Source organism: Giraffa tippelskirchi, chromosome 9 (assembly GCF_054371585.1).
Source record: "Giraffa tippelskirchi isolate mGirTip1 chromosome 9, T2T-mGirTip1v1.2.pri, whole genome shotgun sequence".
NCBI classification, from domain to species: Eukaryota; Metazoa; Chordata; class Mammalia; order Artiodactyla; family Giraffidae; genus Giraffa; species Giraffa tippelskirchi.
In genome coordinates, this window is record NC_137283.1 from 22,598,372 (window position 1) to 22,626,317 (window position 27,946).

Consider the following 27,946-nt stretch of genomic DNA (forward strand, 5'->3'; position numbering starts at 1 on the left):
TTAAAGAATCCAGGTTTGTATTTTTCAAAGGAACATGGTAGAGTCAAGGAGCATCTAACAAGACTGCTTTAAGAATATTTAATACAAGATAAAAAAAAAAAACAAAAACGTAGTACTATGGTGCTGATTAACCTATCACTAACTAAATATTAACCTTTCCTCAGTGAATTTCAATAGGTATCTACTCAAATGAATATACAATGCTTTGGGCTTAGAAGTGGAACTCGAAATGCATATTCTATAGAAATGAAATCATAAAAGTTGGTTTCACTGAGTTTGATACATAATATTCTTGAAGGCTGGAACAGTAGTATTATTTCAATACTGTTCCAACCTGCATTTTAAACATTATTTCCCAGGGTTCCATGTCCAGATGTCAGAAAGCTACATATTGCCTTCGTGACAGAACCTCTTCGGAATCACTGGTCTCCAGCAAGGTTAACTTGCTGAGCACCTGTGGTTCTAAAATTTAATTGCAGGAGATAAGGCACCTCTCAGGTAAGTCACTTTTCAGGTGACATGAAATGGACATCAAAGGGCAGCTACCTCAGTGGTGAACAAACAATAAAGACTCAAGGTCCTAAGAATATAATTTATCACTTGTTATGTAAACATCTTAAAAACTGAGCCTATTTTTGGGCACCTTCTCTCAATCCACACACATACCCCAAGACGCCTGAAATGCAATGCTGACCCTTTGTCCTGATATGTGCAGCCATCCATCTCCCCACTAAAACTAGAAAAGGAGATGGTTACAACGCATAGAATGAGATTCTTTTTATGGCTTTTCATGACAACTGAGTGACTGTTACTCTCACAGCCATTTAAAATTTTCAAACTTTACTTTTTTTCAAACTGCCATATAAAATAAGCTGAAGACTATGTTTCCTAGTTTATTTAAAAATTTTTCAGAAATCTTTTAAAAACCTTAGCTCCTCTGAGGCCCACTTAATGCTTTGCTTCTTCTAAGGAAATGAATGAAACCCAGACACATAGTGTACACACTAATGTACGAAGCAAAGAATTATAGAGGGCTTGGCCTAAGAAGAGATGATTGGTAGACTTTACCTCAACTGTCATGTGGCATTTTTAAGAGCAATTTTCAGATGTTAGGAGAATGGCTAAATCAGCATTTTAATAAAGCCACAATGCCAGAGCATGATGAGTTTATGTTAATAATAGATGCATATTCCAGATGAATCTCTTGGAAGAGATATCTGAAAAATATTTGCCTACTGAAAAGTTGCTACACGAATATAAATCAAGAATCATGTTTTCAAAGACAATCAACATTTCTGATTTAACCTTAATTTCAAGCTTATGCAAATGAAAAAAAAATCAAACCAAGCCTAATGAATAAAATCAAGAATGTCTGCATGATTGAATTGTGCAAACTGGTACCACATCTATTATGTCTTTTTATCCTTAAAACATATTGGAGAGGTTTAAAGGGCAAAGAGGTTTAATTGGTCACCTGATGTGAAGAATTGACTCATTGGAAAAGACCCTGATGCTAGGAAAGATTGAAGGCAGGAGGAGAAGGGGATAGCAGAAGATGAGATGGTTGGATGGCATCACCGACTTGAAGGAAATTAGTCTGAGCAGGCTCCAGGAGCTGGTGGACAGGGAAACCTGGAGTGCTGCAGTCCATGGGGTTGCAAAGAGTCAGACACAACTGAGAGACTGAACTGAACTGAAAGGGCAAAGATACACTCCATTTGGTTGGCATAATATTGTGTAAGGATTTGTGAGTTCTGCTGGGAACCAAGATGTGGTATAGGAGAGAGTCTGAAATCTCAGTGAGAGAAAGTAGAGGAATAAGCTGGTAGTGGAGGGACTGCTTCCTAAGGAAGGTGGCCAGTTGTCCAAACAACACAGAGAGAAAATTAGAACCTAGCCAATAACATGTCAGTATCCAAGAAGGTCTGATATGATGAGTGGGCTTCGTAATTATACTACCTGGAGGTCACAGTATCAGAAATAATGTGCTACGGTTTGAGTTTTGCAGCTGGGTGAAAATGGAATCTCCATGTACTGTTGGGTGACACATGAAAGCAAGAGCTAAACTGTCTGGATTGCAATGGAATGGGTTGTCATTTGGACCTAATACAGATGCACCAGAAAATCTGAAGTTACATAAAATTGGTAAGCATGGGAGCCAGGATGGGGAAGGAGTGGGGAGTAAGACATGGACAGGGGAATTAGGCACTGCCTGCCTTATCCATTATACATTTTTGACTAGAATATAGATGCCTTAAAGATTATTCCAGGCACAAAGGATGCTCATTTCAGCACAGCAAGATTAGTCCTGGCCCAGTGACCTGTCAGCATAGTTTGGACTAATTAAGAAACTGGGTGAGCTGGATTCTGAAGGTGACACCTCGATGCTGGAACTCAAGTACTTGTGGGGAGACAGGAAAACAAGAGGGTTCAGAGCAGTTACATAATTGGCTCAAGTAAGTTAAGAGCAGTGCTGGGATTAGAATGTGGGTGTCCTAGTTTCATGCTTTTACCTTTGTCCTACAGCAAAGACATAATATCCAGCTGAAATAACGATGCTACAGAAAGGCATGATTGATTTTTTTTTTTCAGGCTATAATATTCAAGATATATCTATGCTATGCTATGCTATGCTAAGTCGCTTCAGTCGTGTCCGACTCTGTGCGACCCCATAGACGGCAGCTCACCAGGCTCTGCCGTCCCTAGGATTCTCCAGGCAAGAATACTGGAGTGGGTTGCCATTTCTTTCTCCAGTGCATGAAAGGGAAAAGTGAAAGTGAAGTCGCTCAGTCGTGTCCGACTCTTAGCAACCCCATGGACTGTAGCCTACCAGGCTCCTCCGTCCATGGGATTTTCCAGGCAAGAGTACTGGAGTGGGGTGCCATTGCCTTCTCCCAAGATATATCTAGATACAAGCAAATTTCTGACACCCTGGAGATATTTGCAAATAGAAAGGTCTTGCTGGGACAAGACCTATTTGATTTTTTAGGGCGGAGACACACATTTTCCACTCAGGCTGCACATTAGAGTCATCTGGAGTGCTATTAAAACTATGAATGTGGGACTTCCCTGGTGGTGCAGTGGCTAAGACTCTGCATTCCCAGTGCAGGGCACTCGGGTTCAATCCCTGGTCAGGGAACTAGATCCCACATGCTACAACTAAACATCCCGCATGCCACAATTAAGAGTTTTCATGCTGCAAGTAAAGATTCCATAAGCTCCAACTGAAAGAACCCCCATGCTGCAACAAAGATCAAAGATCGAAGATCCCATGTGCCACAACTAGGACCCGGTGCAGACAAATAAAAAAACAAAACAAAATGAAACTATTAATGATGCCAGAGGAATCCCTCTCAAAAATTTCAGACTGCATTGATCTGGGAAGGAACTCAAAGAATTAATGCATGCAGCGTCCAATAACTATTTGTACAGTTGTCTCCTGAATGTAAAAAAAATAAAAAAGGGGGTGCACATTCTAGGCAAAGGTAACTCCTGAATCTGTCCTTGATTAATGTGTGACCTCACTTAATCTCTTTGCTTCGATTTTCTTTGCTATAAAACACATGTTCTTACTCCTTATAGGATTACCATGTGGATCCAAAGATAATGCAATATAAACTAAAGATTATAAACCCCCTAAGGAACTCTACAGACACTGTTATAAGGTCCCTGAGTTTGATGCTGTATGAATGAGATCTAAGTTCAATGGGGATGCATTCTGTATAAAAGCATCCAAAGATGACAATTATATTAATATCTAGTTTCTCTAAAACTCATAACAGTGAAAACAATCTCAGAATCACGTGCTTCTCTTTTTTATGCTCTAGGAAGGAATACTCTCTCTAACAATAATGTAGTAAGAGCTGTCCACGTATAAAATGCTGCTTCCTCACGTGAATATTCAAGAAAATTCAGTCCTTTCTTAGTTGTTCCTTTCTCTTAACAACAAGAACAAAACTGGAGGAAAGCCTGAGGTGATTATATTTTATTTTAAATTCTTTTAAATATGAACGTGATAGAAGAGATGTTCTGCCCTTCTGCTTGGGTTTGATGTGGAAATCAAAGTACTCCACCTCAGCAGGGTGAACCCTGGTTTTGCAGAAAAGGGATCAAAGTGGGTGGATCTTCAATCTGGTGCTGCCTCAAAGTCCACTGGAACAATGGTTCTGAGGGACCCTGCCCCAGGTTTATGGAATCAGAATATCCGTGGGAAAAGGCTGGTCACCTGTGGCTCTCATATGTTGCCCTGGTGATGCTTCCGCTTCCTGCACATCCCTGGACAGAAGTGAGGAGTGTTAAGGGAATCACAGATACAGCTCAGGGATTCTCAAACTTTAATGTGCATATAAATCACCTGGAGATTTGTTAAAATGTGACTTTGGAGACAACAGGCCCTGTGTGGATCCCAACACTGCCTTTTTAACAAACTTCCAGGTAAGGAAGATACTTCTGGCCCATAGATCACATTTTGAGGAGTGAGGATCTTGGTGACATATAAAAGGAAGGTGGAAACAAAAACCTCCCTTGGTGAACAGTTCATGGGGATTTCACCCATGAATAATCTGGTAATTCTAGTATGCTAGGAGAAAGAATCTCAAAGCACTTCACTTCTGATCCTATTTAATGAGCAGTTGGTTAAAGATCATGAATTCCTGCTGTCAAATGATCCAGGAGTTGATGGAAAGCAAGGTGAAACTTTTCAATCTCCTAAAACTCTATTTCTAATGTGAAGAAGCATCACAGACAACCTCATCATCCACAGCAATTTCTATTATTTTTTGGTGTTTGGGTTAAGATGTAATAGTACTGTCTATGCAATGACATCACATCTGAATTTGTACCTATTAACCAAGAGATGACAAAGATACTACGCATGGTGATTGGTAGAGCACTGGAAATACCTGCTGACTGAAAAGCTTTTCAAAGTAAATTAATTGCTGCTCATTTCTGTGGTACCCTAAGAGGGTCTGACACTGCACAGCTTTTGAAATAGGACATACAGCATCCTTTACAATGGATTTCATGCCATTACCCAGTATCCCACTGATATAATAAAAGGCTGACTCATTTCCTTTCCTCTGCATGATCTGTTACAATAGAAACTGGGATACCATATGCTGGGTTTAAAACACTCAGTATGGCCAGCGGCTCTTGGTGATGCTGCCAGCTTTAAGGTGATCACAGCCTAGGGAAGCCATGAGAGAATCACTGCTAGACAGTTTGCACTGGGGGGTTTTGAGTAATTGGGAGATTTCATCAGATGATCATTGACTCCACTGCCCCAAACTGATGGATGTCTGCGATGGTCTCATATAACCTTCAAGACCCACTTGGTTGTTGTCTCGCAAATTCCCTTGTCTTGCCCGCTTTGCCCACAGTATTACTGACCTCACAGTTTCTAATAGAGCCCATAATGAGAATATTTATTTCCTTGTCTTTCACCATCAAGACTGTCAGGAATGTCAGCACAGCTCAAGAAACTGGATTTCAGAGCTGCTGACTGCTGCCAGCAGAGACAAGCAAATTTCAATGAATGTCTACAGAAATGTTTAATACATTTCTCAGAGGGAAGGGGAAAGTATTCAGGTGCCTCATTGCAGAGGAGCACAGCAGCACTCTGTGTGTTTTGCTTTTCCTAAAGATATCAGTATACCAGGAGGTAGTGAGGTATTTTTTTTTTTCTCAATATGCGACACGATTAATTTTCAGAGTTGCTGCCATGTTGTGAAAGCTTAACACGGTGAAGGTAGCCTGCAGAAGAAATTAGCAAAATCTTCCATCCTTATTTTGATCAGATTTTGTACTAAGAGAGCTGTTAGTGTGAGTGAACATCACTTTAAATATACGTCCAGTTAACTGTTTTCCTCATATAAAGGACAGGATTCCAGCAATGCAAATATAGTTTATAGACATGTTTAGTCTTTATTTAGCTATTATGATGTAGTGATAGAACTATAAACGATCTGAGAGATTTCTTTTAAGCTCTTCATTTAGAGATTAATGAATGTTGCATAGATAATTTGAACATAGGAGTCCAATATCTAATAATGATCTGAAACAGAGCCAGGATCAGAACTCATGGCCTGGACTCCACATTTAATGGTTCTGATACTAACTTGGAGGGAAAAGGAAGTCCTAAAGAATAAACCCATTTCTTCAGAACACAAACTCCTGAAATCTAATCTGGATTCTCTGCCGGTTTCCAAAAACCAGAAACCCTAACAATTCTATAACCTTCATCGAGACTTGGAGGGGTGCCTGCCTCTTCCACCTGCTTTTGTATTCTTCAGGCCTGAAATGCAAGCCTTGCAGCTGTTTTGCTATTAAATAATTGTTATTTGCTGCTAAAAATGTTAGCTCGGGCATTAGGCGTGAAGGAAAAATTAAAACTTTTGAAGAGAGGACAAAAATACTATGTTTTCAAATTCTCAGTTTAAAATATTTTCTTTTTCAATCATGAGTAATGCCAAATGGAAAATTAAGGTAATAACAAGGAGGGCAGATATCAAACTTTACCCAGAAAGACCACAGATGGAGTTTATCAGTCTTGTCAACACAAACTGTCATGGAATTCTAATAAATATCACTAACTATTAAGCTTTCAGACTATTGAACTCTATGAGCAGTCAGATTCCCCTTTCAGTCATCATTAGTCCTTTTAGTAGACGCTGCAAGTTGCCTACACAGCGTTTCTTCATATTCTCCCTTATTCAAAATTATGATTTTTTTAGGGCCATCCCGCATCTGTATAAAATACTTGAGTTTTCTCTTTTGCCACTGGGGTGATCAATGAAATATACATACAAGTCCTTGGGCAAAGCAAATCTTCCATAATACAAAGGCAATTTGCAATGGAGAGACTCCTGACATTTGTCCCAGCCTCTTCTCATTTCTACCTTGGAACATTGCAAACTTGATGCCTTAGCCATGCACCGCTCCCCCTCCCCGCATTAGAAACTTCAGAGAAGAATCAGAGAAAGGGCTTGAGTCCTGGTATATACTCCTAAGAAGTAGTGTCAACTTTACACTATATAACTTTGGAAGTCTTGTGTGTGTGAGGACAACACAAACCTAAGTCCATGGAAGCCAGTGCTAGCTTTGTTTTCAGGGACTTGCAATCAAATACATTCCTAACTGATCTAGCCATTATGTGTGCTCACAAAGTCACCCGGGTTCTGTGGTCAAGGGACTTTGGTTCTGGGTCTGATCCCTTCACAGACCAATAACGGGATGAAACGAAGCAAGGCTGTCCTTTAATACAATCAACTTGGCAGCAGTGCTGGCGATTTACCTACATGGTTGTACCAAGCAACAGGACTCTGATTTTGATTGACTCAGGTGTCTTTCCCTTTGTGCCAGGTAGACAGCAGCAGGGTGGATCGTTTGCACAATCTGATATTTTCTTATCCTAATTGTGGGAGGTACTGCCAACGATGCTTCCTCCACAAAGAGGGACTTTGGGGATCTCTACAAATGACCCTGTCCTCCAAGCTGATGCTCACGGGAGAATAATCGGCAAAAGCAAAATAGCAGCCAGTGTGCACATTTTGGTGCGCTTAGTTACCTCCAGAATGGGCTGGTGGGCCGCACAGCAGTACCATCCCCTGACCTTGGCGGACAGACACAGTGCTTCTTGTTCTTGGCTTAAAGTTTTCAAGATCTGTTGGGAGAGATAAAGGAAAAGAGGTTTAAAATTTAACGCATTATGAGAAGGTAGCATTAACTTCAAAAAGTAGGTAAGAGTCTTTACAGCACCCAGATCAGGGAAATTCAACTTAAACTTTTTCTGTGTTATTGTCCCATCCACCTAGATTTTATAGCTAGACTGTAAGGTCGCCACTTGCCGTATGCCCTTATTTAGATAAAAAACAGTTAAAATCAAATAAAATTTATAAACTCAGTTCCTTAGTCACACTAGCTGCATCTTAAGTGCTCAAGGGCCACACACAGTCAGTGGTTTCCACACTGGACAGTAGACAGAACGTGTACATCAATGCTGAAAGTTTCACTGGGTAGTACATGTCTGACTGGAGACACCGAGGCTTAATTGGGCTAAGTGACCTCCCTAGCTTCTATCTGTAATTAAACATAGCATAATCAGGATGCAAATTTGCATTTTCTGATAGTCAGTTGCTTACTTCACAAACCATTTCATTGTATGCAATCATATTTCTTACTCTATATGTATCTCGAATATGACTCTCTGTGTCAACACACATACACACACTACATACAATGTGTCAGTAGACATTTATATACATATTTACAATTGTTTTAATGTTCCTGGGTATTTTAAAATATTTATAGGGCACTGCCCAAGGTTCTATTTGGAATAAAATTTCCCTTTCTCAAGGAGGTCAAATTTGGTTAGAGAGATAAGACATTACAAGCCTAAACAGTGCAGCTAGTCAGTAAATACAGTTACCAATAAAAATGAGTTAATATAAGAAATATGTCTCATAAAGTGAGATACTATTGTTAAAAAATATTTTTTTCTTTCATCTTTTCAAACATAAATCCTCTCAACAACAATTGTTTTAAGTGCTATTTCTTTTCTTTTCATTTTTTTTGGTCTAGAACATTTCATATAGTAACCTGCTTCTGGATTTGAGGATTATTCTAAGCCAAGTATGTGCTGTAGGGCTACAAGCCCTGTATCCATGCAGATTAAACTTCAGTCATATTTATTGACTATTTCCTCCATGCAGGCTATTTTGGCAAGTATTTTATGGTGATTACCTCAAGTGATCCTAACAATAAGAACATGAGTTAAGCACGATTAATGTTTCCATTTTACAGACTAGAAAAGAGAGGCACTAACATGTTTTAAAGGGTAGGTACAACATCAGGAAGTAATGGAGCTAGGAAATAAATCTGGATGGCCTTCCTGGAGTTAAAAGTGGGACGTTCCCGCACTCAGGCTTGGTTTTAGGGATTGATCACAATGTTAAAATAATTTATACACATACATGTCTTAATTATCAGCTTCTTCTGGTATTAGGCAAATTTTATGCTCATACATTATTGTTTTTTTATCAGTTAAGTATATAAAAATCTGGTTGTCAGCTCAGGACACAGATGATATGAGAAGAACGCTTCTGTCCTGTAAGGACTCAAGAGTTTAGTGGGCAGGCGTAACAGATGACATCTAACTGTGGGAACCCAAGACTGCTGAACTTGAGGTGTGCAGAGGGCCACCTGGAGGACACACATGTGCTTAGCGCAAAACAAAACGACCACAATTGAAGTTACATTTCTTTACCATCTGACCCACTAGGGAAGCTCCAATTTAAGTTACATTTCTTTACCATCTGACCCACTAGGGAAGCCCCAATTTAAGTTACATTTCTCTTGTAATAAAATTCTTTTTATTAGGTGAGGCTAGGACATGAATTTTTTTCTTTTCCTTAAAGGAATGGTTTGAGAAGCATTCAAAATCAAACTATAGATTTAAAAAAAAAAAAAAAAAAACTTCATTATGGCATTCATATTGTAAACCATTATCCCTAAAAATGGCACTGAATCATCTAAATTATTGCTTCTGCATACAGGTTCTTAAAATACGTCATCTATGTTTTTGCATAGATGTCCTGTCCAATCTCCAGAGTTGCATGAAAAAATTAAGAGCTGATAGGTAACAGAGATCAAATCTTATCCAGGCAAAATCCACCTTGATTCTAACTAGAGGAAGAACATTAAGAAATGGGAGGGGGAAAAAATAAAAAAAAATATATGTGATGATTTTTTTAAACTGTTCTTGAGAAGTGAAAGTCGCTCAGTCGAGTCCGACACTTTGCAGGGACTCTATACAGTCCATGGAATTCTCTAGGCCAAAAAACTGGAGTGGGTAGCCTTTTCCTTCTCCAGGGGATCTTCCCACCCCAGGGATCGAGCCCAGATCTCCCACATTGAGGGAGATTCTTTACCAGCTGAGCCACAAGGGAAGCCCTTAAACTGTTCTTATTGAGCTTAAAAGGGACTTCCCTTGTAGCTAAAACTGGATTCCTGTTTCTTCGTTTATAGTTTATGAATCCATGAAGTTCCACAGGATTTGGACAGTTAGAAAAATCACATTAATCTGGTATTTGAGAAAATATTTAGATAAGATTCTTAGAAGTTAACTGAAATAGATTCCAGATGGTAAATACAATGAATGGAAAGATTGCATTTGGACAGATCTGAGTTTGAAAATCACCTCTGCCGTGTAGTACGCAAGGTTTAATTTTCTCATAAATAACACGAGACTAAATGTGATTTATTTTAGAATAAGAATGATGGGAAAAGATTAAATGAGTATTAATCATATTCGAAAAGCACAAAGCCTTTCATGCTCCAAGTCTGGGGCTTACTATTTATTTGTTCTGTACACTTCAGAATATTGTAATCCAGTGGCAAATGATACCTCGATTATTCCATTAAGAAAGGGTTTTGGAACAATCCTGGTAGACCAGTGGTTAAGAATCTGCCTGCCAATGTAGGGGACGTCGGTTTGATTCTTGGTCCAGGAAGATTCCACATGCCATGGAACAACAAAGCCTGACCACACTACTGAGCCTGTGCCCTGGAGTCCATACTCCACAACAAGAAGCCACTGCAACGAGAAGCTGATGAAATGCAATGAGCCCCTGCTCACCGCAACCAGAGAGAGCCAGGCCACAGCAATGAAGACCCAGCACAGCAAAAAGTAAATGCATGATATTCTAAAACAGGGTTTTGAATAACAAATGTACTGTAGTGAGAGTTGAAGAGGCTACTCAAAGTCCACCATATTTATGCACATGTTTAAGAAAACGCTGCCTGTTCTTGATTGGTCTGTTCAGTTATAACTATCCATTTAGATCCTAATTGCTAGCAGCATGATAATTTTCCAAATTAAAGAACTATGTCTGTGAATATGCCGTTTTTTGAAACTTGGACATGGCCAGGCTTTTCCCAGAAGTATTCCCATATATTTTATCTGAGCTTCATTTTATCTATAAAGACTTGGTACTAGATAATGATCAGAGCAACAAGCATTCCAAGTTAGTTAGAATACATTATAATGTTCTATCACCATGACTGCAGTACTAATAGCAATGATTGCATCTACTTGCAAAAATGTATTGAGGTCATAACATGTGCTAACAACTTTTCACACAGATCTCATTTAACTCCATTATAGATTTAATTCCCAATTTGCAGGTGCCATAACTGTAGTTCAGAGAAGTTCAGAACCTTCACACACTGAGAAAGTGGCCAGAAGAATACAAACTCATCTTCCTCTCTCCAAAGCCATTGCTACCAACTACCAGACTCGACCACTTCCCAACTTCCTCCCTGACTTAGTGAAGCCAGTGAGAATGAGCATTCAAACGAGTTACCCGATATCCTAGGGACAAAAAAACGTTTGATGGAATGAATGAATTTTTGCTCCTCAGGGAGTATGTAAGAAAATCCACATTTCAATGCACAATGCAATGAGTTGGTACATTTGATTTCCGATTTCTATTCCTTTGCTTTTCCTTGTGGATGAGCACTTGATGAGGGGATTTTAAACATCAGGTGCAAAGGATGAACTGGAACAGGAGAAAACAATCAGAAACCACTGTATTAAAAAGTAGGATTGCTACACGGTAAAGGAGGTAGCTGAACAATGACACTTGGGTAATAGACCTTTTAGCTCTGTGCCACTAGTTACTAAAGATACAGCCAAATAAATGATGTATACATATGACAAAAAATTAATATCCATGTACCATGGTTTCTGAAAATGAGAATTTTTTCCAGCTTTGAATATGATTCTTTGACAAGTGACTTATAGACCTTAAAAAAAAATTGAATGACCATACATTTAGATGTTGATTTCATTCATCATCATTTTATATAAAATTTTTTTCCAGAAATCACAGGCTAAAAAATGCAAAATTTCATGGCATTTGTGTTTTCCTACCATATTTTTCTCTGGGAAAACAACTGTCTTTTATTCTCCTGTAGAATATAATATTAGCACTTTATTTTTACATGAGGTTTTAAAAAAATATGCTATTACAGTACTTGAAATGTGTAGCTCATTGATAGCATAGAGGAAGTGCTTTAACAGCTAAATTCCTTGAGGAGTAAACGTGTACAAAGGTCTTGCAGCTGCAATAAGAGATAAATAATAAAAGCCTTAATATTTGAAAACATTTAGAATTCAGGCTGCAAAGTAAATCAGAGAGTGAGGGGAAAATATCTCCAGATACTTACTGTCTGGAAAGTTATTAAACGTTTATAGCAGGAGATGAAGTAGTATGTATAAAAAACAAAACAAAACAAAAAACACTAGACAGGTCTAAAGAAAACAAAATCAAGGATCCAAGATATTTTTTGAGACATAGTAACAACAAATAAGGAAGAGTAACTTTTTAAAGACATCATTAAGGGACTGCCTATCACTCATATGAACAGAAAGACTTAAAGCCATCCACAGGGTAGGACCACCCACAGAAGAGCATAAGTTTAGTTTGAAAATGACCAGGAAAGGTTAATGAGATAGTAACATACATCATGGTTTGTCAAGAATCCACAGAGGAGCAGAAGAAAAGTAAAGTGGAAAAATGGTACAGTGAACCATGTAAGTAATGTACATATTTTTAATGCATATATCATTTACAATTAAAAAAAAAAAAATACCAGTTCACTTTTTTCCTTACTTGGGTAGACCTGGATTCTATTAAATCTCACACAGTGGCCTCAGAACAAGAAATTGTCAGTACCAGTTGTTTTCGTACTATTATTATTAATAATAATTATATTATTATTATAATTATTGCTTCCTCCAATTTTGAAAGAAGCAATCAATAAAAAGAATCAATGTCAGCTTGGGAAAATGGTCAAGGGATACATTTGTTATGAATATAATTTCCATAATTATGATTGCCCATTTATTTTAAAATGAAGTATTTTGGGGATATAACTTTAAAAACCAGTTGTCAGGTAGCATATTTAAAATTGTGTCTTGACTCTGTCACTTGCTCCTTGAATGTTTTACATGTGTGGATGTACATCTGCATGGCTTCCTGGATTATTGGGACTAAGACTGATAATAAGTCAAACTTTACAGAAATCTTATGAATTGCAAAGTCCCATTTTTGACATTCTTTCCACACAAGAAGAAGGAAGAAACCATCAGTTAGACTGGCATGGTTGACCTGGTTTACCTGTGAGAGTGTATTTAGCAAGAGGAAGAATTACTGAATGGTTTAACACACTGGCTTTGGAGTCAGGATGACCTGAGCACAGACTCAGCTCTTTCAGCTCTTTAGCTATATGATGTGGGTGAATTAACTTCATCTCCTTGCACTTCAGTTTCTTCATTTTGAATATCAGGACAATACTCCCTATCTCATAGGACTCTTTAGAGACTAAGATTATGAATGTAAAGCACTTAACACAATAATTGGCCCACAGTCAGTGGTCTATAGATGTTAGCACTAGCATTCTCATTTCTCAGCATCACGGGGAAGTCTACAGAAAGGGACACACGGGTAACCGAGTGATTCCGCCTTTCACCAGATAAGGGAACAGCAGAGTAGGCGGGTCAGTCACACTGTGCAAAATAAGCCAAGCCTTAAAATACCTCTTCTTTGACTGGTCTGTTTTCAACTCTAGACTGGTGCTGAAGTGAGCCAGATACCTTATCTTTTCAAGTACATGGATCATATTCTTCATGTGACTTACAATGAAGATACACTCATATACACTGAATTCAGATAATTTTCCTTAAAGAACTTCCTATGATGATACGTTCTGAGATAGCTAGTGTTATCCTTTCATGTTAAGTTTGGAAATACCATTTTCATAAAACACTAAAAACTAATGTCTGTGTACCTTTTTAAAGGGTACAAACTATTGTTATTTTAAAACAGAAATAAAAGATGACACACTATGCTATTTGCTGGCCATATAAATTTACTCATTGAGCTTAAAATTTTAGGAGTTTACACTGAACACCAGTTGAAAATAGGATGGGTGAAAATGGAACTTGAATATAGATAGATAGATAGATAGACAGATAGATATGCTTGTCAGTATCTTGTTTTTCCTGATGTCATTAATTTTTCTATTTGTTCAGCCAACCTTCAGCAAATATTTTTTGAGTTCCTTTTTTGCTCCAAGTATTGGTGTCAGCCATTTTCTCTCTCCAACAACTAAGTAAAACAGTCAAAAGTATGTATAATATATGCTGAAGATTTGATATTAAATAACCTAATTTGTTGGCAGCTTAAAGTAAGGGACCAAAATCTGACTCTGTGTAGTGGTTTGACATTGAGAAGAAAAGCAAATCTCTTTCCGAGAGACCTTTGTATAGATAACAAAGAACCATATTAATATTCCTAAGTTAACATATACTCATTTTACAAATGACTCAGCCATAGAAATAGCTCATGACAGTTCTTTTCACAGCCCAAGGCTACTGCTATGGACATCACTATGAAAATCCTTAGAGCACTTGTTTCAAAGTTAAAAATGAAAACTAAAGGGTGCTCTCTCAGGGGCTGATTCCAACCCTCACAATGTTCTCCCTCCAAATGTTTGAATTTTATTCTCATTCTCATTAGCCATCTCAGATGAAAATCTATAATTTAGGGATTACTTTGGGATTATAGAAATGCCATTTTAGAACCAGAAATGACTGCAAATGCATTACCTTGCTATTAGTCACTTACAGTGAAGAATGAATTAATTCATTAAGATTGCTTCCTCTTAAATAAATAAGAGCAGTATGGATTCTTTGAATATGAGTTTTGATTGACCATAAAAGAAACAAAGAAAATGTACTGTAAGAAATCTTGGGGAAGGCAAAGTAGGGCTGAGAAACCTCAAGGAAGGATCAAAGACTTAAAAATACTCTTAAATTTGATTTCCTTCATAGGTGCTTTTTACTGAAAGAAATATTTATGTATCAACAAAACTGCCGATAAACAATACTAGTTTCTCACTCAATATTATCTATTTTATTTTTTGTAGAAGAGCTGAAAAGGAAAATGGGGACAAACACAGGATGGGAAAGATGTGTGCAGTTTGGCAAAGACAAATTTGTCTGGGATCAGCAATTCTGCATTTAGCAGAAGATTACTCTCCTCTTTCTCCTTTTGCAACACATCACTACAGCACTTTTTCCTTCCAGTAACTAAACCTAGGCAATACCTTAAAATAGCATAATCAATGTTATGTGTTAAGGAGGTTTCGGTGGGCTGATCTGGAAATTGATACAACTTGTAAATATTAACTCTTTAGGAAGAAATTTATGTCCAGTTTCAACTAACTTATGTAAAGAGCACAATTTCTCATTTGCTGTTTATTCATTCATTAAAACCTGACAATATCTCTATGAGGGAAATATTATTACTAATCCACTTTATACAAATGAATAAAATCCACATGCAAGATTACAGTTCTAGTATAAGGAAGAGTATGGATTAGAACCCAGGTTTTCTTTGACCCACAAATTCTCTATTCCATATTGAATTAAATATCAGGAATGAAGCCATATTTCAACTGACTATTTGAGACTTTTAACTTTTTCACCCCTCTGCTATTATTTTCTTGACTTTACAAGAAAATAAAGGTTGTTTTGCTGCCCATTTTTCTGTAAGTGTGTGACTATCCTGATAGCTGTTTTTATTTCTTACTTTGGAGTTTTTTTTCCCTCATTTCTTTGACATGCTCTGTTTTATCTAGATCTCCATGCTATTTAAGAAGCCTAAGAACAACCCAATTTAAGCTGTTTGAGTTTCCCTGCGTGTTCCATACAAGTATGCACCTACCTACCTCATGAGGTTGCTGTGATGAGTACAACCTGGCATTATAAGTACTGTTGTTCTCTTTCAGAGACAGGTGCCCTAAAACACAAGCTATTATTATCAGCATTTTTCTCTACAGGAGCTCATCTCTTTTTCATGTATCATCCTGACTCAGGAGTGTTAATGGTTAGGCAGCTGCATTCTCTATCTTTGGTTTCATACTTATACAACACAAAGAGAAACAAAAAATTCTAGAACAGCATCTGGCCTAGTAAATTTCAGAACAAAATACAGACTCTTTACTGAGCTCTACAATGACCTTTAGGGATCTGGTCCCTATCCAGACTCCCAGTTTTAGCCTCTGCTATGTTCCCCCTTACTTATTTATATGGTAACAACCACGTTTTGTTTTCTGTTCTTCACACACCTTAAGGCTAATCCTGTTTCAGGACCTTTGAACTTGTTGCTATTGTCTTGGATGCTCTCTACCCATCTTTTGGCTTATCATGCTCATTCTCCAGGACTCAGCTCAAGTGTCACCCCCTCAGAGGAGCTTTCCCTCACTGTTTTATGTGACAGCCCTCCAACCCAGTTCCACTCTCCATCACATCACCTCTTTATTCTGTTTTTCTTAGTAATCATCATCAGCATCTGCAATTACTTTGTTCATTAATATCCTGTTTGGTTTACAGTCCCGCCTACCACCCTCCCCCTGCCTCATAAAAAAAATAAATAAATAAATAAGGCTCAATAGTGGCAGGAATCTTTACAGTCTTTATTAGGCTACATGCTATATGCACAGTGCCTAAAGTATGTCTGACACATACGGGGTACTTAGTATCTGTCGAGCACCGTTCTCTATCATGTTTCACACACTGAGGTGGTATGTAGGAGATGCGCTGGAGTAGGGTGAATCTTTTTATATTTGTCCACATGACACACAGTCTTTCAGCATCCTGGCTATGGAAGGACCTTCGTGTGCTTAATGACCAGGGATGTTCTAAAGATAACTTTGAGAAAAGGTCTTTAATCAATAGCACCAAGCCACTTACGCTGCCTTAAAATGAAAGCCTAGAGACACCCTAAGATAGGAATACAATCAGCATATGAAACAAATGCCCTGCTTGACCAAAAAAAACAAAAAACACCCTCTCACCCACTGACACCTGCCCCAGGGAATACTTGAGATGAGGGAAACATGAGGGACATTATACAAATGGCATGGGCCTGTTGGTCTTTGTAATCAGGACTGGTATTAGCTAGTTGGGGATATATCCTACAGTTATCTGTTCTTCATCCAGTGTGACATGCTTTCACTTGACAGACTTATGATCATTACAGTTTTTTTTTTTTTTTTAATCATTATAGTTTTGGCATAAAGAAACATGAATCTCCATTTTGAACTTCTACTTTATGGGCTTTTATTCTCCCCTCTGAAAATTAAAATTAGCAAGTTGTAATTCACTGTCCCAGTCTTCCTAATAAACGAGCAACCCCAGAGGGCAAGTCAGATATGCCCAAGTAACAGAATAAATATTCTCAGAAGAAATGCTGAAAAGGCACTGTATCAAGAGGCCATCATAAAGTCACTAATCTACAGGAAAAACCTTGGGGGTGAACTAGATGAAGATATACAGGCCACTGGTCATGATAAAAATCCAGAGACCACAGTTCTACCAGCCACACTATCGATCATGAAGAACCTCACTTTAAAGTGAAGAGAAATGGCTTCATCCCTGACTTCTTCATTCCATTTATTTTCTTGTATTAAGTTTTCAGCGGTACAAGCCTGAGCAATGGGATGGCTACCGAATTTGCCTAACACTTTATGGCAGTGGATAACAGTTTCTGAAGGAAGAGAGGCAGTTTCTCACCACTTAATTGTAAATAAAACTAGGAAGATGCTCATATAGTTAAACTGTCTCCTGCACGTGTGCTCACTTGCTCAGTCACGTCCGACTCTTGGGACCCCGTGGACTTAGCCTGGAAGGCTCCTCTGTCCAAGGGACTTCCTAGGCAAGAAGATCGGAATGGGCTGCCATTTCCTTTTTCAGGGGATATTCCCGACCCAGGGATGGAACCTGCATCTCCAGCGTCCCCTGCATCAGCAGGTGGATTCTTTATCACTGAGCCATCTGGGAAGTCCAAATTTTATCTTAATTCTATCCAAAAAATAGACATTTTCCCCAAGCAGCCTGGGAGGAACTTACTCTATTAACTTTAAAGGGAGAGGTAAACTTTATCAGTACTTCTGACACCCGTGCTCTGCAGAAAGCTTTGTTTTCAAAACAAATAGAAGACTCCTCACTATGCACTCAGTTTTGGACTTCTGAACTAATTAAATAGGGATTGGTGACTCATGAAGAAAATGCCAGTCATGCTTAAATTCACTGCTCCTAAGAAATTGGACATGCTTTGGTATATAACTATTTGGGGAAAAATAAAATTTTTGTAAGTAACAGCTTTGTTTAATCGCTGGTTCTTACAGGGCTATTTCTTTTCTATTTTCCATCCCCTTCTCTGAGTATAAAACATTTCTTGGGATACTGGATGCTGAATTAGCTGTATACTGCTTAAAAATGTTTAAGGGCATAAAAAATGCTGTATATAGATGAAATTCCCAGATGAAGAACAGCTGTTATTTATGTTGAATTTAAGTTGCTTCGGCAACTCCAACCATATATTTTTATCTCATTTAATCACAGTTTTGAAAATAAAACCATCATCAAATACACAGGCAAGCCATGTGTTTATTCATCATCTATTTAGACTATGCTATGGGGCTGTTTCACCATTCTCTTCACAGAGAGTAATTGGAGATAAAGCTTCACTGTGATAAACCTGCCAGTTTTTGGAAATGTCATCACTCAAGCCCCTTGCTTTTAAATACACCCTGGGAACTGATAACAGATTTATTCAACACCTACACTAGGCCTCTGATGAGTGTCTATTACAGCCAGCCATGGTTTTGGGCACTGGGGTTACATCATTGAAAAACAAAACAAATCTGTCTCCTCAAAGAAGGTTAAGTGTGGGATTTTCCTGGTGGTCCAGTGGTTAAGTATGTGCCTTGCAATGCTGGAGACATGGGTTCAATCCCTGGTTGGGGAACTAAGATCCCACACTCTGCAGGGCAACTAAGCCTGTGTGCCATAACGGAAAGATCATGTGTACCACAACTAGAAACCAACACAGCCAAATAATAAATGTCTTTTTTTTTTTTTTTTCCTTTTCTTAAAGAGGATAAAGTAGGTGAAAGGACCAGAAACAAAATAAGAATAAATCAGGCATAGCATCCTTGAAGGTGATAAGTGCTATAAAAATAAGTTAGGGAAACAGGATCAGGAAGTGACAATGAAAACTATAAAAAAGAAGATAATAGAAAAGTAGGATCTTGTTACTTCCCATCCTGCTTCCAAATGTGGAGAAATAAATCGCTGCCCCTCTGCTGACTCAGCTTTTGGCCCCCACTGAGGCTGCAGAGAACAGCTTAAAGAAGTGCCAAGCTGTCCTGATTTAGTTTTGTACTTTCTCATTTCTAACTGAAGCTGAAGTTGCCCTAGTTCAGGTAACACTTGAGGAAACTAGTAAGTAAGTATTTTCATCTTCCACCTAAAAGTTTCAAAGAGTGCTTGGCAAAAACAAAAACAAACTTCTAGATAACTGAAGAAGTGGGAGAAACACCTGAGCAGGCATACTAAATATACACTGATTTCCTAAAGGAAGACAATTATCCAGTGAATATTGTGGTAATTTATGCTCTGCTTTAGATGTAATTACTCTTTTCTGCCTCAGAAATTCTACAAAGTCAGAGAATCTCAGAGGTGGGAAGATCTTCATGTTTGTCTTAGTCTGTTTGAGCTGCTATAACAAATATGCCACAGATGAGGTGCCTTCAACAACAGACAGTTATTTCTCACAGTTCTTAAGACTGAGACATGTAGGCAGATCTGGGGTTTAGTGAGAAACTGCTTCCAGGTTTGCAGATGCCCATCCACTCACTGTGTCTTCACGTGGCAGAAAGCAGAGAGAGAGAGAGAGAAAGCTTTCCACGTCTCTTCTTATAAGGGCACTGATCCATTTATGAGAACACCACCCTCATGACCTAATTACCTCCCAAAGGCTCCACTTCCTTATAATATCACTTGGTGGGTTAAAATTTCAACATTTGGATTTGTGGAGGGGACATGAACATTCAGCCCGTAGCACCTTCCTTTCTTCAATCCGAACACCCTCCTTGCCCCTCCCTTCTTTCCTTCTCCTTGTCTTGTTTGTTGGGTGTTGCGGAGAATACTATGGTGAATCAAAGTGATTTCTGACCTCAAGAAGTCTACAGTTTAGAGTATACAGGAATATAAAGAACACTATTGTAAGGTACTAAGGGAAAAGTCAATCCTGTAGAGTGATAGAAATAAAGCATTATGGGAGTTGGTAAGAAGCACTTTACTGGGGTGATTCATCCAGTCCCCATTGCATTTGCAAGGGTGATGGACCCAGGTGTACAGATCCTGGATATGGGTTTTAATTTAGGTCAGCACCCATGGCCTGCTTCCTTTCCATCTCTATCCCAGCCCTACTGATTTCCCCCACTTTCTCTCTACAGGTCAAAGCTCACAGACAGGACACAGCACTGCCTCACTCTACTGCAACGTGTGACTGGATTCTTATAAGAACTGTAACATTAAGTGTGTTCAGGCTGGTTACTCAAACCCATCAAACCTAGCCTCTGTCAACCACTGAACTACTAGTGCTCTGGTTTTCACAGGAGACAAGCTCATTATGCAGCTCGAGCCTTATCTTCAGAGTCATAATCTGCCATCTTTCCATCTTAATAATGCCACTCCTGAGGTCATTTTCTAGTTGAATGTCTCTGGGTGTGTCTCTGCCTCACAACTTTAAGGCAAGAGTTTTCAGAAGATTTCAGCATCATTCCCATTGTTATTTGCAAGAAATCCTACCACAGTTCTACAGCCTCAGTCTCACAGGGCACTTGGATTTCCACAGACTTCTTAAAGACTGTAGATGAAGCCGTAGTTATAAGGATGCAGTGCAGTATTCAGTTCTGTTCAGTTCAGCCCCTCAGTTGTGTCCAACTCTTTGTGACCCCAGGGACTGCAACATGCCAGGCTTCCCTGTCCATCACCAACTCCTGGAGCTTGCTCAAATTCATGTTCATTGAGCTGGTGATGCTATCGAGTGCTGCACAGCATAACAAGTGATAAACTCATTTTTAAACATCCTGGAAGTGTGTGCGCGTGTGTGTAGTTGAGTGAGCTAGTGAAAGTATTACAGATTGCTGCTGAGGCAACCTGGGACTTCAGTCGTGATGCAGTGCTCACATCCTTCTTGCTCAGTTGGAAGTACGGTACTAATTCCGAGATGTCTCTGGATTGCAGTAATAATCACAGTAATGACAGCTAAGGTTTACTGAGTGCTCACTATGTACCAGGCACTATTTTAAGTACTTTTCAGGTATGAACTCATATAATCCTTTCAACAATACCCATGAAAAAGGTATTATTGTAGTTCCTTTTATCTGTGAGGAAATTGAGGTACAGAAAGTGAAATCATTCGTTCAGGTTCACACTGGTAGTAAATAATAAGGCCAGAATTCTAACCTAGGTTTGCCTGGTTCCAGATAACCCGATGTTTTTCTTTATTTAGATTTTTTTTTTTTTGCATGACATGTAAAGCTCATAAAAGTCCATGTACAGTGAATTATGCAGAGCTTAAAGAATAATAAACTGAACACCTGTGAACCTAACATCAAGATTTACAGATGGAACACTGCCAGGAACTTTGAAGTCCCCTGTGTATTCCTCTGTGATTATTCCTCCACTACTGATTTCATCATTCTGCAATTTTCTTATGGTTTTATCATATATATATATATATATATACATACTCCTAAACAATCTATTGTTTAGCCTTGAATGTAACCTGCTTTTTATTAAAAAATGGAATTGTATTAATACTAGGTATTCCTCTGAGACTTAGTATTTTTCTTTAACATTATTCCTCTGAGAGGCAATCTCAATGAGGTAGCTACAGTTTCTTCATCTTATTTAATACTTCCTCATATGAATTTACCACAGTATATATATATATCCTTTCCACTGTCTACAGATAGTTCTTTTTTCTACTAATTTACCATTATAAACTAAATTGCTATGAATACATGTTTCCTGGGAACATTTTCAAGAGCTTCTCTGATCTAGAGAATATTTATCCAGGAGTATAGTAAAAAAAAAAGTTTAGATTTACTAGTTCATAAGAGGTTTATATGGAGAAGGCAATGGCACCCCACTCCAGTACTCTTGCCTGGAAAATTCCATTGACGGAGGAGCCTGGTAGGCTGTAGTCCATGGGGTCGTGATGAGTTTGACACAACTGGGCGACTTCACTTTCACTTTTCCCTTTCATGCATTGGAGAAGGAAATGGCAACCCACTCCAGTATTCTTGCCTGGAGAATCCCAGGGATGGAGGAGCCTGGTGGGCTGCCATCTATGGGGTCTCAGAGTCAGACATGACTGAAGCGACTTAGCAGCAGCAGCAACAGCAAGAGGTTTATATAATCTGTTTTATAAAGTGGTTGGGGCAAGTTTTAATATTTTGTCAGCTTGAATGAGACTCCCTGCTATTTCTCACTAACACCTACTATTTTAATTTTTGTCAATCTGTACATAAATGGCAATTCATTATTTCTAATTGCACTTTCTTCAGTTACTAATAAAGCTGTTTTTTCATGTTTATAGGCCACCCACATTTCATCATTCTTAAAAATGCCAATTACTTAGTCATCTAGTGGATTTCTATCTTATTCTGACTGATTCATTGCAGTTCTTTACATATTAGGAACCTTCTGTTTCAGATATATTTTTACAATTATCTTTCTGCTCTATGACTTCCTTCCTTGACTCTCTTTCTAGTGCTTTTTGATGAATGGAAGTCTTCTGAATGTATCAATCTTTTCTTTATGGTGAACATTCTTAGTTTCTTACCTAAGAATCTGTTGTTGTTGTTCAGTTGCTAAGTCGTGTCCAAATCTGTGAGACCCTATGAACTGCAGCATGCCAGTCTTCCCTGTTCTTCACTATCTTCCTGAGTTTGCTCAAATTCATGTCCATTGACTCAGTGATGCCGTCCAACCATCTCATCCTCTGTCGCCCTCTTCACCTCTTGCCCTCAATCTTTCCCAGCAACAGGGTCTTTACCAGGGTCTTTAAGTTGGCTCTTTGCATCAGGTGGCCAAAATACTGAAGCTTCAGCATCAGTCCTTGCAATGAATATTTAAGGTTGATTTCCTTTAGGATTGACTGGTTTGATCTCCTTGCTGTCCAAGGGACTCTCAAGAGTCTTCTCTAGCACCACAGTTGGAAAGCATCAATTCTTTGGTGCTCGGCCTTCTTTATGGTCCAACTCTCACATCCATACATGATGACTGAAAATACCATAGCTTTGACTAGACAGACCTTTGTTGGCAAAGTCATGTTTCTGCTTTTTAATACACTCGGTTTGTCATAGCTGTCCTTCCAAGGAGTAGGCATCTTTTAATTGCGTGGCTGCAGTCACCATCCACAGTGACTTTAGAGTCCAGGAAAATGAAATTTTACAGTTCCCTCATTTTCCCCATATATGTGCCATAAGAAACTGTACTTTATCTGAAAGTCATAAAGACTATGACTTTAGTCTCTGTTGTTTTGGTTTTTAAAATGACTAAAGTTTTGTTATTTTCATTTAAGTTCTTGCACTCAGTCATAGCACAGCACTATCAGTGTTGTGCTCAACACTATCAACAAACAATTCCCAGCACTGATGGAATTATGTTCTATACGAGTGCTGATAAAATTACCAACAAAGAGCACAAAAATGCAAAAAAGCATGACACTAAACAGACTGCCAAAAGGACCCTGTTTATAGTATAAGAGTTGAACCAAGAAGGCAAAAAATCACACCTCGTTAAACCTCAACAGGAAAAAGTGTTTGTAGGACGACTCAAGTATTTTCTGCTCTGCACATGTCCATAAATGACAAGGAGAGTGCTGGGAGTATTGATTTCAGGGTTATAGATAAAGTTCGCAGATCATCAATGTGGATACTGACATCTAGTTCAGGGCTGGATAGCTGTAAGTGAAAGTGTTAGTGACTCAGTCGTGTCCAACTCTTTGCAATTCCGTGGACTGTTGCCCACCAGGCTCCTCTGTCCATGGGATTCTACAGGCAAGAATACTGGAGTGGGTTGCCATTTCCTTCTCCAGGGGATCTTCCCGACCCAGGGATAGAAGCCGGGTCTTGCGCATTGCAGGCGGATTCTTTACTGTCTGAACCACCAAGGATACTTCGTAGGCATTCGATGAATGTAATAGTTAAATACTTAGTATCTTACACAGAGTTTAGACATGGGCAATACAAGAAATTTTATTCTCTTAGGCTATGTTTCGGATAAAATAATAATGATAAAGATGACGATGGTGATGATAATAATAATAAAAATGATAGCAAAAATTAAGCAATGATGACAAAGATAACATTAAAACTATGAGATATTACAATACCACCTGGGAAGCAATAATAAAAGTAGCAGCAACTAAACCAATGATGATGCTTCCTCATACTTTTATAGCACTCTTAAAAAATTATTTTATTTTTGTTGAGCTTTCCTGAATTTGGGACCACCTTAATTATGAAAGGCATCTGAAATCATATATCCAGATGAATATAGTCCTTTACAATGGACTTCTTGGGATATGCATATTTTTTGTCCAATTTTTTAAAAACTGTGGTACAATATATGTAACATAAAATTTCCCTTTTTAAATATTTTTAAGTATATAGCTCAGCGGTATTAAATACATTCACAATGTTGTACAACCACTATCACCATCTATCTACAGAGCTCTTTTCACCTTGTTACGCTGAAGTTTTATACCCATTAAACAGTAACTGCCTACTTCCTCCTCCACCTAGACTGTGGCAACTAACATTCTACTTTTCATCTCTATAAATCTGTATAGTATTTATTTTTAACAAGTAAATAAAAAAAAACACTTTTATTCACAAAAACTCATTTTATCATTAAAGCATCTCTCTGATATAGTCTAATGACAGCATTATCAACTTCACTGTATAGAAGATGTTTGAAATTCTTGCTCAAAATTAAGCCTCTAATAAGTAAATGATACAGTTGTTTTCCATATCTTGGCTACTGTGACCAATGCTGCAATGAATATGGGAGCATAGACATCTCTTTGAGATCCTGTGTTCATTTAAGTATCTTTCAACAGCTTCAAGGATAAAGAAGATATGAAACATATACATAAATGTATATTATACTAATATAAAATAGACAATGGAAGGACTGATGCTGAAGCTGAAGCTCCAACACTTTGACCACCTGATGAGAAGAGCAGATTCACTGAAAAGATCCTGATGCTGGTAAAGACTGAGGGCAGCAGAAGGGGATGACAGAGGATGAGATGGTTAGATGCCATCACTGAGTCAATGGACATCAGTTTGAGCAAACTCCGGGAGATAGTGAAGGACAGGTAAGCCTGGCATTCTGTAGTCCATGGGGTTGCAAAGAATTGGACATGACTTAGTGAATGAATAACATGAGAAAAAAAGGAAACCCTGACATTAGTGACAAAATGGTTGGACCTTGGAATATTATGCTGAGTGAAGTAAGTCAGGCAGAGAAAGACAAATACTGGTATAGCATCCCTTATTTGTGGAATCTAAAAAAGCCAAATTCATAGAAACAGAGAGTAGAATGTAGTCGACCAGGGGCTGGGAGGTGGGGGAATTGGGGAGATGCTGGTCAATATTTGTATACATGCATCAAAATACTTCTGGAGAAATGTTTACAATATGTATCAGAAGCCTTAAAAATGTTAACCGATTGATTCCATTCCTAAAAATTTTCTTAAGGAAAAATCCAATACGTACCTAAAGACTTATGTTCAAGGATATTCTCCATAGCATTACAACAACAGCAAGTTGTAAACAAACCATAAGTTCTACAATAGTGAGTTATATGAATAAACAGTTTCATTCACTGGATGGAATTCTCTAAACTATGAAAAAATAAAAAGTTCAAAGAAGTAAAAAAAGTATACAAACTTCAATTATAAGATGACTTAGTTCTGAGGATCTAATGTACAGCATGGTGTCCTGTACATGGCATACTGGACTATGGTGATCATAATTGACAGTACTATATTATATTCTTGGAAGTTTTTGAGATCTTAAATGTTCTCACTACAGAAATAAATGTAATTATGTGATATGACTGATGTGATAGAAATATTAGCGAATCATATGGTAACAATCATTTTGCAACATATAAGTGGATCATATCAACCTGTGGTACACTTTAAACTTACACAATGCTATGTATCAGTTACATCTCAATAAAGCTGGGAAAAAAAAATCACTAAATGATCTGAAACTAGAATCCAAAACACTTTGAGGGGAGACTCTCAGCAAGATCCCTGAGGGCAATAATAACGTCTTGCACGTTAGGTTCCAAAAACTCATCTCAGTGTTCTGATGGTGTAGACATGCCATGAAATACTGTACTTAACTATGGTGATGACGACAGCAGTGTTGCATTGGATTAAAGGATAGAAGCTTGGTATTTTAAAATAGAGACCCACTTTTTTGAATGCTCTCTTTTCCTCCCCTAAAGAAAGTCTTCATTATTTTACCAAAATTCATTAGAAGGGAGAAAAAACTATCTGAAGAAAGTGACATATTGTGTCTAGAATGATACGTTAGGCTATGAAGAGTCAACAATCCGGTACAACTGTGTTATTAATATTGCTCCTCCTGATTAGTGTTAATTGGAATATTTTAATTGGTGCAGTGTTTTACTGCTTTCACAGCTTGAGTGAACTGAAGTGAAGAGAACAATTTTTCAATAATGAAAACTAACAAAAATTACCCTGATCTTACTCAGTTCTACATGAACATATTGTGACAAATAGCACACACTTGCTGTACTAGAAAACAGGATGAAAATCATGTTCATTTGCTCTATTCTTTCAACATATGTTAATAGAGGAGGGCATGGCAACCCACTCCAGCATTCTTGCCCGGAGAATCCCATGCATGGAGGAGCCTGGCAGGCTACAATCTATAGGGTCGCAAAGAGTTGGACACGACTGAAATGACTTGGCACACACACAGTACATTGCTTAATACAGTCCTTGGGACACAGAAATGAAGAAATTAGACAAATATCTCTTTGCCTGTGGAATTTACATCTAAGCCAGGTGAAGCTGGATGATAATAAACATAATATATTTTAAATTATAGAGTAGGTTAGAAAGTAGTGATGCAGTGGGAGAAAGAAAACAAAACAAAACAAAACAAAACACAACAGGGTAAGAGGGACTGGTAGAGCTGGGAGGAAGGAGGAAGGCTGGGATTTTTAATGGGCTCAGGGTGACTCTGAGCAAGACGATCATGATATTGGAACAAAGAGTTTCAATTTTGATAATTAATGGTGAGGTATTTAATCAGGCGGTATTTAGGGGAAACCATTCCAGCTAAAAGAAGAGGCTCTCAAAGGAAGGATCCTGAGCATGTTTTAGGGACTTCAGGGAGCCAGCCTGGCTGGAGTGAAATGAGTGAGGGAAGGAGCACTCAGGAGATGGAGTCGGGACTATACTGAGGGTGGATGACCTTGTGGGGTCGTGTAGATGCCTGTAAGCTCCTTGGCTCCTATTCCGAGTGAAACTGGAAGCCACAGCAGGTGTCTGAGAAGACTGACCTGGTTTGACTTATGGTTTTGTGGTTATTCAACTCAATTCTGTTCAACCAGGATGACTGCCTATTATACCCCTGGTGGAGTGCTAAGAAATGAAAGATGTAAAGATAAATTAAGATAACACTGCTGCCCTTGAAGAGTCCCTGATCTTGTAGGGAAATGTGGACAAGCACGTGATTCAAAAGAAATGATGGCAAGAGCTTTAGCAGATGTGTAAACAAAGTGCTGCAGGATTACAAAGGAGAAAGCAAATTATTGTTCCTGCAGGAAAAAATATAATAACACAGTATATAACATTCAGTCTTGAACTGGAAAAAACTAAGATTTTAAGAGGAGAAAAAATTAAGATTTCAAAAGGAGGAAAAAGAAGAAAGAGAATGCTGGGGTAAAGGACAGCTTGCACAAAGATCA

General features: G+C 38.3%; 1 protein-coding gene across 1 annotated transcript in view; it reads right to left on the reverse strand.

Moving 5' to 3' along the window:
- The window catches only part of CNTN4 (contactin 4), a 1,007,382-nt gene that overhangs the window by 262,277 nt on the left and 717,159 nt on the right, over window positions 1-27,946 (reverse strand). The window contains exon 7 of the mRNA XM_081528227.1: window positions 7,565-7,660. Within this exon, the coding sequence (XP_081384353.1) occupies window positions 7,565-7,660 (96 nt within the window). The remainder of the gene's footprint in view (window positions 1-7,564; window positions 7,661-27,946) is intronic.